We start from the raw sequence: 15,261 nt of genomic DNA, 5'->3' as shown, positions 1-15,261 counted from the left end.
TTGTTCAGTTACTTGCACAGATCGATCGTTTCGAGTCTTTACACATCAATGTATTGTCACGAACCACAGGGTTTAATTTGGTTTTGTATGTTTTTTTTTTAGTTTTATTGTGTATTTTAGCCGTGATTCCCATCCACTTACATTATAAGACTGATAGACTGCAACGGTTTGAGCTAAAAATCTTGGTTTGTGTTCTACTGAAGAAACAAAGTCACCTACATCTTGGATGCCTTGGGGGTAAGCAGATAAACATCAAATTTTCATTTTTGGGTAAACCATCCCTTTAAATCCCATTGCATTGTCCTTAGCCATATACCAACATTTCACAACCTGCACCTGCCTGCTTTATTAATTGCATAAAATGAATTCGCTTTACTTTATGAGCCTACACAACAAGCCAAAAAGTTGCTTAACAAGTGTTGCTTATAATAAGCAGACTTGGCAACATTTCAAGAGTGTGCTCTGCAAAGTATTCTTCCAAACATAAACAAAACATGAAGGCTCTGTCAACGGTGTTTAGTTAAAATAGCCAAACATAACAAGTCTTTGGTCGCTGTATTATTACTTTGGTCAAAAATAGTAGATACCAAACATGCAAGATGCATACATAAAATGATAATTTAGGGGATTCATTCACTCTTTAAATGTTTGTCACTCCTGAAACTTAATAGTGTGTACATGGCCCATGTTTATATGTACGTTCACACACAAAAGAATGCATTTATTTATATGTTTGTTGATAATTAAACTTAATAGTGTTTATATGTACGTTCACACACAAAAGAATGCATTTAATGCTGTTGTCACACACACATCCTGTTGAGCTACGCAGCCGTGGATGCTGGATGAATTACAGATAAATGCTTGGGTGGAAGAGTGTGATGTTTTCTCCAGCCACCTGTCAGTGCTGACCTTTGCCTCATTCCTGTGATGCTGTGTTTAAGCATGCACTCTGTGTGTTTGTCTTGTGTCCCCAGGGGGTTGCCATACTCTGTCACACCGAAGCAGTTTCACAGCGTTGACCTCTCCCTATGTTCTGCTATCTTCTGTTTTCTGAATGGGTTTAGATGTCCCTGCTCACCTAGTTTAGTCGCCCATTAACGTGTCCTGTTTGGGTCAAAGGGCAATTGTTGGAATTAGTGTCCAAATGCGTTACACCACAGTTTAATGTGACTATCAGTATGCTTTTAATGAATAGTTAAACCAAGTATGGACTAAGGCCTGAAACATGTTCTACACAAGTATGTGGATGCAAACACTTGGTTTCATGCATCATTGTCGGAATGCATTATAATATGCATAAGGCCTATATATAAGCATTGCTGTTACTGTTATGGGATGCTATAGTGGGCATTAGTATAAAACAGTTTTTTTACAGTCAGATACTAAAATCCAGTAGTATTTTGTGAATATAAATGCTATAAATAAAATGCTAAATTCTAAAATAAATTGTTGTAATTGTTTGTAAATACAACTGAATTTAAGGCTGTTTTAATAAATTATAATTATTATTTTATTATACATTTATATACACACACACACACACATTTATATGTGTGTGTGTTATATATATATATATATATATATATATATATATATATATATATATATACATACACACACACACACACACGTTTTATGTGTGTGTGTGTATATATATATATATATACACACACACACACGTTATATGTGTGTGTGTATACAGTAGAATAATTCATTTTATAATAATTTTATGATATGTAATTTTTTAACTTTCTAAAAATTTTTTGTATATATTAAAAAAAGATTTTTTTTTATGTTTGTGTATTAAAATCCAGTAGTATAAATAAATAAATATTATTTTCTAATTAAATGATTTATTATATATTTAAATAATGTTATATATATTATTACAATTTATATCACTTTATTACAATTTATATTTTTCTAAAATGTATTTTGTGTAAATAAAAACAATAAATACAAAAATTTGTTGTAAGTACTACAATTTATTTTATTTATACTACAATTTAATTTATTTATAATAAATTATTATTATTTTCCATTCTTCTTCTTCTTGTTCTTCGTCGTCGTCTTGTTCTTGTTCTTCTTGTTCTTCTTCTTGTTCTTGTTTTTTTTTTTGTTGTTGTTGTTGTTTTTCTTCTTCTTCTTCTTCTTCTTCTTCTTCTTCTTCCTCTTCTTCCTCTTCTTCCTCTTCTTCTTCTTCTTCTTCTTCCTCTTCTTCTTCTTTATCTTTTTCTATTATTATTATTATTATTATTATTATTATTAAATTATGTATTATAGATTTATATATTATATATACATTTTCAAAAGAAAAAGTTTGACTGTGTTATTAAATTATGAATGTTTTTAACAGTTAACTTTGAATATTTTATTATGGTGCGGGAATAATTTTTTTTACAGGATTACATTTTAAAGTACTGGAAATGAGCGTACACAATTTAATATCTGATATCAAATTTAAAAAAAATTAATATCAACTGATAACCGATACATTACCGATATATTGTGCATTCCTAACACCTGCATCTGCATACATTCATAGAGATTATTTCTGACCCTGCATGAGATTGTGTTGGCATTCGCTCGCGTCTCCTTGGAAAAACCCCATCATACACAGCGAGATCTCAGACTGTAATAAGCTGCTCTTTAGAAGAAATAACTCCTCTTAAAAGGCCATGAAGTTTGACTGCCTATTGAAGCACAGCTTGACCTGTCTCAGATAACACAATTATAGCTATTACAAGGAAATATAAGTGAACGGCAGTACACCAGCCACAATATTTAAGCTAAGTATTCTGTTTTAAAAGAGGTCATTCTAAGGCTTAACGCCAAAGAATATCACTGTAGAGTAAATGGCCTTCTCACTCAACAAGAAAAGCTCCACACACACACACAGTTATGTCTGCTGCTGCCACAGGTTATCAAACCCTCATCATCTTCAAAAGTGTCTCTCCAGATTCCCGGCAGGCCACTTTTAGCTCCGTTACATCTTTACCGTGTCTGGGATTACCTATATATCATTCTCTTATCTTCACTCCCACACCCTTCACCTTTTTGTTTTGCCTTTCTCACCCTGGTATCATCTTCTCCATCCAACAGCATCTCTTTTTTCCCAATTCCACCTTTTCCTTCCATCCCGACAGGTAATGGGACGATGCGAGTTGGTTTCGGAGCCCCTGGCCTCTCGTCTTCGCTGATGGATCGCGATTTAAAAACGCCGAAAATGAGTGCTTATCATTTTTCTTCGTAACTGCTTCATTTGTTTAGATTTCTGTCCGCCTGTCACACACGCCGTCAGTTCCTAAATGAACATACATGTGGTTTTTTTCAGAAGTGGACGCTTAACCTCTTCACCCCGCTAGACTGCGAGTGCTCATAATGATGACGGATAGTCACATGTCTGTTAAGAGAGAGATCCCAGTTCATCCGGGCCGACTGTAAAACACTGGACTGATATTTCATTAGTCTTGATTTGCGAGGAATTAAGACTGTTTGAGAAATGTGTGCTGGTATTTTAATAAGCTGAATGCTGCAGGAAGAGCGTCTTTGTGCCTTTTGTCTGTCCTTTTTCCCTGTGTTACTGCGGCCAAATGGTTTTTGCCTAGTAAATCCCCTACAGACCTGCACACCTATAGGAAGTCCTTCATGTGCTAGTGTAGGTTAAAAGGAAGGTTGCAGAAGCATGGGATAATTTAGAGCGCAGTCTCTTTCCGTCCTTTTCCTGCCTTTCTTTCAGAAGCTTTTTTTTTCTCGTTCCTCCTGTGATAAAGCATCTCATATCTGTGTGTCTCTCTCAGCCCTCGGTGTCACAGTCGTCCAAGCGCCTGCTCGCTGTGATTTATGAGCCGCATCTACTTCTTTTCTTCCAAAAACCATTTCAGCTGGACGGAGGGATTTACGCAGGGACATAAATAAATATATACACGTCTGTGATATTATAGAGCTGTCCTGCATTTTGACGCCTGATCTTTGGATAGTCAGGGAGATAATGGGAGAAGTTAAAAAGATTGCGAAGGTGCCATTCAGCTCTGTTGATGTGTGGGTATATTACTCATAATCGTGTGCAATTTAGGATTGAAAAAAACAACAACAACTTTGCTATTCACACATATACATGATGTGAGTTTTAATACTTAACAGCATTATAAGTATAATATGCAAGATTAGAAGTAGTGTGTAGATCATGTGTAGAAGTATACATATATTTTCAGCTAATATTATCCATAAATCCTTGCGCTACAGAGGATGAGTTTGACAGTTTTATTTGATCTTTTAATGCTACCACTGCATTTTTTTCCTTTGATATGTGAATCTGAAATTAATATAAAAAAAATTCATTTTCATTAGGGATGTAACGATTCACTCAACTCACGATTGGATTCACGATTTTGATTTCACAATTCGATTCAATTCACAATTTATTTATTTTTACAAAATGAGATTTAAGACAAATCATAAATTAAATGTGTCCTTTTATTATTGCTTGGACAAAATGCTGCACATTTCTTTGTGAAATTGAAATATATTAGTATATTATTATATTTATAGTATTTGCATATTGTTGCTCTTTTGTTAGTTTTGATTGCTTCTATTGTCCTCATTTGGAAGTCGCTTTGGATAAAAATATAAAATTTGGATAAAAATATAAAATACGACATTTAAATATATTATAACTGTACATAAAAAAACGAAATTTTAAAACAAGCCCCAAATCAAATAAATAAGTAACAAAAATAAAAGAAGTCTCTTCATATAAACAAAATAAGACTTTGTCTGTGCTCTTTCCATTTAAAATTAGAGGCAACCACTGGATTTTAATAATGATCCAAACAAAGATGCAGCATACATGCAACATGAGCAGTTTTTAATCTAAATTAGATTGAATAATATTGAAATTTGAAGCAAAAATCAAATGGTTTGACTTCAGTTTTGTGAAACATAAAAATATCTGCATGAAACAGAGGAAGAGCTGAACGAGACGCAGATTCACTCTCTGCCAGCAGGTGGCGCTTAAAGTATTTCCTTGGTTTCTGCTGTAAACGAAGCAGCGTTGCACTTATGAATTTTAATGTGCATTATACAGAGTCAAGATGAAAAGAAAAAATACCATCTAAACTTTTTCAAAAACAGTAAGTTCCCCTCAGACATACATTCATACAAACTCCTACCCCTAAATGAATCGCAATTTATTTAGCATCTCAACCGATTTTAATCGTCACATATTTGAATCGATGTTCAACCGGCTCACGGTTAATCATTACATCCCTATTCATCATGGTCAGAGGAAAGATTTGTTAATGTTTTTGAAAGAAGTCTCTAATGCTCATCAAGAATGCATTTATTTAATCAAAGACGCAGTAAAAACAGTTATATTGTGAAATATTATTACAGTTCAAAGTAACTGTTTTCTATTTGAATATATTTAATTTATTCCTGTGGTGCACAGCTGAATTTTCAGCAGCCATTACTCCAGTCTTCAGTGTCACATGATCTTTCAGAAATCTTTTTAATATTCTGATTTGGTGCTTAAGAAACATTTTTATTATCAGTGCTGAAAACAGTAGCGCCACTTAATATTTTTGTAGAAAGAGTTATTTTTTTGAATTTTAAAAAATATCTATAAATAAATAAATAAAATAAAAAGATTCCCAGAAGTTTTAATGAATGGAAAGTTAAGAAAAACTGCATTTGTAATTTTGGGTAACATAATATCTCAATTGTCACAGTATGTCAGTGCTGACTAAAAATATTAATTTCTTAATTGCAAAAAAAAAAAAACCTTGCTGAACCTAAAGTTTTGAACAACACTGCACATTTACATTTCATTTCTATGTTTATTATTTTAAAATGATGTAATTCTGTAATTTTTTTAAGGTTTTATCTGTCACTTATGTTTACATGCAAACACAGTGTATAGTGTGTATACAAAATATATCTGGTTGTATATCATGTTTTTGTGTCTAATATTGTCCACAACCCTTAAACATAGAAGTACAGTTTTGTCTTGTATTATCTATTTCTCAACTCTGTTTCTTTTTGCCTTTTTCTGATGTTTTTATTTCTTTTTTTTTCCTGTGACAGTCTAGAATAGGAAAGATGTGTGATAGAGAGCAGCTGTGTGTATTTAAGTGGACAGATTGAGGAAAGGACCGAGAGATATAGAAAGAGAAGGATAAGAAAAGAGAGAGGGTGAATCCCCAGTCCTTCCGGGACCCAAAGAGTTGAGATGGTGACTGACAGCGGGCGTCCATTCACTCCTTCATTCATCCGCCCTTCAGAGCAGCTAATGTGAATGACGGCGCGGATTAGACCGCGTCTGATCTAGAAAGAGTGCCTCTCTGAATAGAGCAGGATAACATCTCCCTCCCGCCCCAATCCTTTCTTTGCCTTTGCTGTCCCAAAGGTCACCCCTGTCAAATGAAGAGTTTTGTGTGCGTGTTCTAATCCTCCGGGGACAGAGGTGATGTTTCGTTTTAGGCCACGTTGGGCCTCAGATTTCATGAGAACCGGGTGGTCTTCGTCTGTATGCCCAGTGTGACCCGCTGCGTCCTCTGTATCTCATTCAGAGAATGGTATTTGGTTGAAAATTTGCTCTTTTTATGACCTCGAAGGATGGACGAGTTGTTGATAGCGATCTGCAAGCTCTTGCAAAATCCAGCAGGAAACTCAATGCTGTCTGGGTCAAAGTTGGATATTCTGGGGTGTTTGCAAACACATTTTGGAAAAAGCGCTCAAGTTGAGTTGCTTGCTAAGGATCACAGTGTTAGTTTCTTCCAGAATACCATTAGAGCTGCATACAGATATTGTTACTACATTAAAACATTAAATTAAGGATCATCAAGAGAAAATTATTAGAAAATTATTTTTTTGTCACAAAATGTAAATTGATATTGCTGTCTAACAGATTTATCGGTGCAGACTGTTGGGCTCAGACACATGGTACAGCTGGTGGGTTTAGACGCAGGTGTGTGTCAGTGAGGGAGCATCTTGCCACTGGAGAATCTACACATCAGAGACACAAGCTGCACTGATTAATACTGCTTTCAATTGTCTGGGTGGGTGGCTTTACTTAGCCGTACTTAGGGGACAAAACTGTCAGCAGAAGTTAACTAAATCTAACAAATACCCTGTGGAGACATATGTGAAGGTCATCAAAAGTCAAAAATGATTAATACATTAGGTAAACAGTGTTTTTATTTTTTCTAAAAATGCCAAAAAGTTCATTTAGGTTTGAGTTTAGGTGTAAGTTTAGGTTAGTAACGGTAACCAGCTTTATAAAAACCTACGGCTTATGTTGATTTAGGTTGAATATGTGTGGCCTCTACAGCTGATGTATGTCTTGAAGCGGCACCTCGTTAGACCTCCTGCACTATGATTCAATGTGCAATTATGCTGCAAACTAATTCTGCACCAATCAATTCCGCTATTGATTAGCGATTGATCTGATGTTTACTTGTGAAAACAAAGCAAGAATATCATTTAAAGCTCTTTGTCACTGCGACAGGATCAGTTCATTAAAAATGGAAAATGTAATTATGATGGATGACCACATTCATTTGCTAAATATATCTGTCCTCTGACTGTTTTTTACTCTCTCCTTCTTCCCCTCTTTTACTTTTTTGTTCTCTCTTTCTCTCTCTCAGGCGATATGAAATTAGTCCAGTGTGCACCGACCTTCAGGGCCAGATTCTGAAGTGCTACAGAGAAAATGCTGGAAAAACTCTGCTGTGCTCCAACATCGCCTCTCTATACATGCAGTGTGTCAACAGTGCAAAACAGGTAAATATTTTAGCGTGTATCTGTTTATACCTGATATTTTTAGCATTAGATAGTTGTAGTTTATTTGAATCAGATCAAAAATATCCGTGTATTTTGTGTTTGTGTATTTTGTTTTGATTTTACACAAGTTTAAGAAGACATTAAATGTAATATTTTCCAGAAATGTGCTTTTTTTAAATAAAAAAATATATATATTATAATTAATACTATTATAATTATTATATATTATATATAGTGTGTGTGTTGTGTGTAATTATTATGTATGTATATATGTATATATATATAATTTTTTTAAATTTAAATATGTCTGTAGTTTATGTGTCTCTTTATTTTCATATAAGAAACTATGCGGGTATATAGTTTCTTATATAAAATGTAACCTTAAAAAAGATTTTGTTTCTTTTTTAATGAATAGTTTATAAATTTTATATTTTTGTAAAATAGGCTGTAGAAGAATTGAATTAAATATTGTATAATGTGATTTAGAAGAATTTGATTGAATTTTGTCCATAGTGCTAGTAGTATGTATTAAGACACATTCTAGTGTGTGTGTCTTTTGTTTTGTATGTTCTACCAGTTCCCAGCAACCCCAGCGTACAAATTAGCATCTACAGCTGCTGTTTAGCCCACAGCATTAAGATCCAGTGAAACGGCGTTGTCGTTCTCTCCAAGCCCTGTAATAACACACTCTCTGCCTGACCCGCACCTCCATTTGCAAATCCAAACTTCTGCCCAGTGTTCTCTCACTTTCCGCTTGGCTACAGGCTCCACTAAGTTCACTCTAAATTGTAGGCTCAGACGAAAGACTCATTTCCATAATACCAGCTGACAGCTGCTGTTCTTGGTGCAGGCCTAAGTGTGTGTTAAATGAAGTAAGTGGGAACAGGGACGTGTCATTTAAATAGCGTCGTCCCACAATCCCCCGGCGCAGCATCCCTTGTCCGGATTCCGTAATACAAGGATGGAAATGGGCAGTATTGGACCGACCCTCTCCAAAAATCTCCTCCGCACACTCAAGCAATTCCATGCAAACACAATTTATATTCAGATGGGTCTTTCCATTAGATTTTTACAACAGCACAGTTTGGGGAGCGAGAGCGAAAGTGTGTTGCCCTCTGGGGTATTAGTTTAAAGCAGCGCTGTGAATTCTGCTGCACTTAAGCAATACATCATGTAAATAAAGAGATGTTTTATTCATTGTTGTGTATGCGGCAAATTTACCTGTAACTTCTTTAGCATCTCTAATGTTTTCGTGTTTTTGTGTTTGCATATATGCATGTTCTTGTGCGCAGGCCTGTTCTTAGTATTGCTGTTTGGTAAATTTAATATGGATCCCAATAATGGCATGAGGTATTTTATGATTTTATTGACTTGGCTGTGAGGAACAGAGGTTACCTGTGTAATAAACTTTTATTAGTCACACAGGAAGACCAAAAAAAAACAAAAGCCAGATAACAAAATAGCTAAACTGATTATGCTATTTGTGTATATGTGAGAGAAAGGGATGGAGGGCTGTGCAGCCAAGCAAAACGTGTATTTTGAATATATGAAAAGCTATGGTTTGTGCTACAGCTACCAAAACACTTTTTTTGGTTTTTTTTTGATTTACAAATACCATTTAATTTTGCTAAACGGTATGAAGGGATAAAATTAATTGTGACTTTTTATCTCACAATTCTTACTTTTTTCTCTCGCAAATGTGAGTTTACATCTCGCAATTCAGAAAAAAAAAATTAGAAGTCAGAAAAAAAGTCAGAATTGTGAGATAAAAAGTCGCTATTTTATTTATTTTTTTATTTTTTTATTCAGTGGTGGAAACGGGCTTCCATAGCTACTTGAGTAACTGCTGTGACAAATTCAGTGTGTAATTTGTTACACTGAGTATTTTTGACCAATTCATTAAAATAATCATCATAAGAGTATTTTTTGTGGATCTCTATCCACTTTTGTTTTTTTTTTGTTTTGTTTTGTTGTTTTTGTTTTGTTTTGTTTTGTTGTTCTGTGTTTTGGTTGTTTATTTATTTATTTTTTGTTCTTTTTTCATTTAGTTTTTTTTTCTTGTAGGCTTTTTGTTTTTTTATTTTGTTTGCATTATCACTATTCAGTAGAGACGTGTTGTGTACTGTGTTGTGTATTTATTGTCTTAACATCAGAACCCAGACTTTTATTTATTTTCTTTATTCAATTCAGACTACAAACTCTAAATATGCTATGGTGATAAATAATCATAGTATCATAGTAAATTTGATCAAATAGTGTTTATCATAGGAAATTAGATTAGAGAAAAAAAAATGCTTTGTCTGGTCTGTAATATTTTGACGTGCATTTTGATTTTAAAGGATGTGGGCATGTCAAGCAATCTTTTTATGCTGGCATCAGTCTAATTTGGTAACTAATAATTTTCCACCGAAATATTGTAGTTTGATTGGACACCCTGTGACCTTGGCTTTGACTTGCCATGTTTTGTAGGTTCTCCTTCAATCCCTGGCATTTTTGACTTCCATCTATCACCACTGTAGATCACAATGTCTGATATGCTGGCCAGTCCTTGCTTGTCTGTCTGGATCTGGAAGTCCCTCAGGATCTTATCTTTGTCGTTTTCAGAGAACAAGGACCGGATAGCTCTGTATATTTGTATAAACAAGTCTTATTGAAAGAATCTAGATAGAGTGGCTCTAATCAGTGGTCACCAGTGCTAAAGAGCCAAAGAGGAATGAATTCCCCTGATATGGCCTGTGTACTAGAGAGGGTAACAACAGTGATCGGTCACGACTGTGGCTTTGTGGACGTAATTACTCCATGGTTTATCTTTGCCGGACTGATAATATTTTGGCTGTGACCTTCTTCTCCTTCTTCCATCACTTTGTGAAGCAGTGACTGCGGTACAACCCCGAGCCGATAGTGCCCTGAGCCCAGAGATAAAGTATACGCCCTCTTCCTCTCAAAGCACCATGAATACTACTTTATCGCCAGCGATCTCTCATTCGTTCTTTCTTATTCCTAACGCGTGGTCAAACACTCCTTACCCTCCCTCCCTCTTCTCTTCTGTCCTCTTGTCTTCTCTCAACTGTGGTCCACTCTATCGGAAAGAGTGGAAGAGTTTGTGACTACAGCATCTGTTTGTGCCAAGGTGTATTTTTCACTGGCTCAAACTTGCGTCCTTCAGAGGTTTGGGACAAATGCCACCACCTGTACGAGTGTTTTTCTCTAGTCTAGAACTTTTTGCATATTTTTAGCCTTATGAAATCATGCTCAAAATAAACAGTGAGTGCGTGAGAGAGATACAGAAATGCATTGCCTTACTGCAGTGCCTTACAGATTTATTTATGCCTGTATCGTATATCTTCAGATCACAAAAATAGATGATTTACTACTGTTTTCAAGACAATAAAAGTAAGTGGTGACCAAGGATTTTTATTATTATTATTATTTTGTTGTACTATTAGAGTATTTATCATCATTTAACTAGTTTTTGTTTGTTTTGTTTGTTTGTTTTTTGCCTTTTCAATTTTCGTTTTCATTTTAGTATTTATTCAATTTTTTTATTTTAATTAGTGTTTTTTTTTTTTTTTTTTTTTATTTTTATTTTTATTTTTTGGTCACACTTTATTTTAAGGTCCAATTCTCAACATTAACACCACTAACTATGACTTTTGCCTCAATAAACTCCTAATTTGCTGCTTATTAATAGTTATTAGGATATTAAGTTTAAGTATTGGGTAAGGTTAGGGATGTAGAATATGGTCATGCAGAATATGTGCTTTATAATTACTAATAATAATATGTTAATAATAGGCATGCTAATAAGCAGTTTGATAAAAGTGAGAATTGGTCCTTATACTAAAGTGTTACCATTTTTTTATATTTCTATTTAGCTTTAAAAACTTTCTGTCTTTATTTTTAGTAATTTTAATACTTTAAGTTTAATAATAATTTATATCATTTATTTGGCAAGGCAACATTTTTCAATTAAGTTTTAATTTAATTTAAGTTTTCATCTAATATATGTAATTCATTTTATTTCAACTTTATTTCATTTACTGATATAGATTCTAAATGTTTTAGTTTTGTTAGTAATAACAAAAAAATTATTTATATATGCACATCTTCAAATTTGCATGTCTATAAGTGCCATAAATAAGATTAAAGAGATTTTTGTTGAAAAATTATTTGCATTTGCATGTGTTTCTCACATAAATTACTCATATGACTTCAGAAGATTTGGCATATAGCACACTATTCATATGGATTGTTTTTATAGTATGTTATGGAATTTTTGTTACCTCATTTAATTGTCCTCATTTACTTTCTTAATGGATGTTAAATATCCAATTTTGCTGGAAAAAAAAGATGATTATATAAAATGGTTGCAACTGCTGAGAGTTCAAATAAGGACAGATCTGTTGTTTTCTCTCAAAACGTCTCTATGGCTTCGTCCTTTTTTATAGTCTTGACGACAGACCATGACGCCTGTCTATCTTCTCCTCTCCTTCTCTTCCATTCTCTCTCCTTTTCTCACTCTAGGGATTCTTACTTCCTGTTATCGGGTGCAGTAGCCTGTGAGAGATGTGTATTGACGGGAAGAAAGAGCCACATGTTTACGTTAGGTTGTGTTGGGGCTTTATGCTTCCACTGTGGTTTTACCGTGTGGTTCATCTCTTAAGAATATGCACACATGCACTCACATTCACTCCTTTTTCCTTTAAACTCTTCTCTTTCTCCTTGTGAATTTGCATGCAAATGCCGTGGAAACGTGCCACTGCATCTCTTGCTTTTTTCCTAACACACACTCTGTCTTTTTGTCTTTGTCTAGGACAAGTTGAGGACTGGAGGTTAAGTCTCTGGGCAGGAAGAGACCTGTTTGTATCTGTGATCTCATGTTAATCGACTGTTGCCAAGGAAAGACGCCACCCAGAGACACACCTGAGCAGACCTGAAGCAGAATCTGCAGTGAATTGAGAGCTAGATACCCTTGAACCTTGCCCCATCACTTTTACCTTTCTACCTCCTTTCCTGTTATTTCACCTTTATCCAGTAAAGGGGAAACTGGTATCCGTTTCTCAAATAGACAGAATCAGTAAGCAGCGGTGATCATACAGTAGGTGGAACTCAAAGGTTCTGAGCACCTGAATCAGAAAATGCACCTTTTTTTGGTTTGCAAAGGATAGCACACAGTGAAGAGAACCGAACTAGACACCAAATATTGGCCACACTAGGCCAATCTAGACCCAACCACAACAGAATCCCAGAACTCTGAGTTGGTTCTAGATTTGGTCGGTCTGGTTGCGTAGCGTCATTTATCCAGTCATCATACCCGTGATCCACCCTGCTAGCCCACCACAATCACACTTCCCATTGCACTAGTAACATCCTCCAGCTGTTCGTTGTGTTTTTGCGTGTGATGTTCATTACTGTTTTTTGTCTCGTCGTTCACACAAAAAGGTCAGGCCTGATCACCTGATCTGCTTTAAAGAATAAACAATTAAACCCTAAGCCACTTCTGATTGTGTCCTATTATTGTCTTAATACTAGGGCATGATTAAACACATCTCACAAATTAACTACATGACAATTCATTAATCAGAAATAATCATGTTATTTTATATAAAAGCCTACAAATCCGGTATATTTTGCTGTTGAATTTGAGGTTGTGTCTTGTTCAGTCAAATCACATACATTTTGTCTGCGCTATTTCTTTTAACTGCTTTTCTCCGTTACATCATGCCTCGCTATTTTTTTTAGTCCTGTGCCGTAAATGCAGTGTTTTTAAAGACATTTAAAGGGTTTTTTAAAAACTTTTTAATGCTTTTTCCATTTAGAATGTATTTTGCTACAATTATTTAAATTGCTCCACATATAATCAATGTATCAAATCAGATCACATCTAGCTATTTTTCAGTTCTTATGCCGAATTTTTAAAGTGCAGCATTTTTAGAAAAAAATCTTATTATTTTTATTATTTAGAATTAATTTGACTACATTTACGAGTTAAAGAAATACTCCAAATAAATTTTAATTAGAATTTTGTGTCAGTTAGTCTTAATGAAATGTCAATAAATATATTTAAAGTATATCTAGCATGAAATAAATGTATTTTAAATAATGGCAAATGTTTTTTTATACTAGGTTTATTATGTTTCTTATGCTTTGATGATATTGAGTTGTAGATTAGGAATAATTTCATAAAAACCCTTTTTGCTATAGAGAATTGGGGAAAAAAATCGAGAGAGAACTGCAAAGAATGAGAGCGTTTGAGAGTGAAAGCACGTTTCCATCCTAAAGCATAGCCTATCTCTCTCTCTCTCTCTCTTCTCTCTCTCTCTCTCTCTCTCTCTCTATCTCTCTCTCTCTCTCTCTTCTCTCTCTCTCTCTCTCATATCTCTTTGCCCTCCCTCATTCTCCTCACCATTTTAAATTTATCCATCAGACTATGCAGTGTCGCTCCAGTAGTTCTAGAGAGCAGTGAAAATGCCTCTTCACTTTCAGGCTAAAACCCACTTCTCTCACACACACATACATTTATAAAGTTGCCAGCCATGAGAACTCCTCTCCATGCCAGATGAACATTCTCTGTGCACTGGTGGTCTGAAAACATGGCAAACACAAACACACCATCTCTGCTGGATCTCCTTTTCTCTCTCATACACACACACACACACAAATCCCTAATGTTTGACTCCAGACACAGTTATGAAGGTATTGGAAGTTGGACTGACTAAATGAAGGCTGTCCTTCAGGAGAGGCCAAGGCTGGATGGACAGTACCACACAATGAATCGCAATTTTATAGGCAAGTTTTTTTTTTTTGGACGCATCTGGGAATGTGTTGAATCCTCAGAGACCCTGTCAGTCAGGTACGTTTTGTTCCAGATGGTGTTTGATCTATGCATATTTCTCGATTCAGAAGAAATGATTATTCGCTGGAGAAAGAAGTTTTATGGAAAAAGCCTGGAACCAACTTACAAACAAGCAGATTTACACTTCACAAGACATTAATTAATGGACTGGAGCTGTGTGAATTGTGTATTATTGTGAAGGTTTTTTTTAAAAAAATTTATCAACTGTTTAAACACTCATTCTGATGGCACCCATTCACTGCAGAGGATCCATTAGTGTGCAAGTGATGTTTTGCTAAATTTCTCCAAACCTGTTCAAACAAAGAAACAAACTCATCTACATTTTGGATAGCCTGAGAGTGAGTACATTTTAGTGCTGTCAAATGATTAATCGCATCCAAAATAAAAGTTTTTGTTTACATAATATATGTGTGTGTTGTGTATATTTTTTTATGTATATATAACTACACACATATACAGTATATATTTTGAAAATATTTACATGTATATACATTTATATATAAACAAACTATTTAATTTAAATATATACATGCATGTGTGTGTATTTATATATACATAATAAATATACATAGTATACACACACATATTATGTAAACAAAAAAACTTTTATTTTGGATGCG

General features: G+C 34.5%; 1 protein-coding gene across 6 annotated transcripts in view; it reads left to right on the top strand.

Annotated features, from left to right (window-relative positions):
- The window catches only part of chchd3a (coiled-coil-helix-coiled-coil-helix domain containing 3a), a 63,126-nt gene extending 49,848 nt beyond the window's left edge, over positions 1–13,278 (top strand). For all 6 annotated transcript variants that reach the window (XM_042722804.1, XM_042722806.1, XM_042722805.1 and 3 more), the window contains 2 exons: positions 7,650–7,785; positions 12,599–13,278. In XM_042722804.1, the coding sequence (XP_042578738.1) occupies positions 7,650–7,785; positions 12,599–12,622 (160 nt within the window). In that variant the 3' untranslated portion in view covers positions 12,623–13,278. The remainder of the gene's footprint in view (positions 1–7,649; positions 7,786–12,598) is intronic.
- The last annotated feature ends 1,983 nt before the right edge of the window (positions 13,279–15,261 follow it).

Source organism: Cyprinus carpio, chromosome B4 (genome assembly GCF_018340385.1).
Source record: "Cyprinus carpio isolate SPL01 chromosome B4, ASM1834038v1, whole genome shotgun sequence".
NCBI lineage: Eukaryota > Metazoa > Chordata > Actinopteri > Cypriniformes > Cyprinidae > Cyprinus > Cyprinus carpio.
This window is presented reverse-complemented; position numbering and strand designations above follow the sequence as displayed.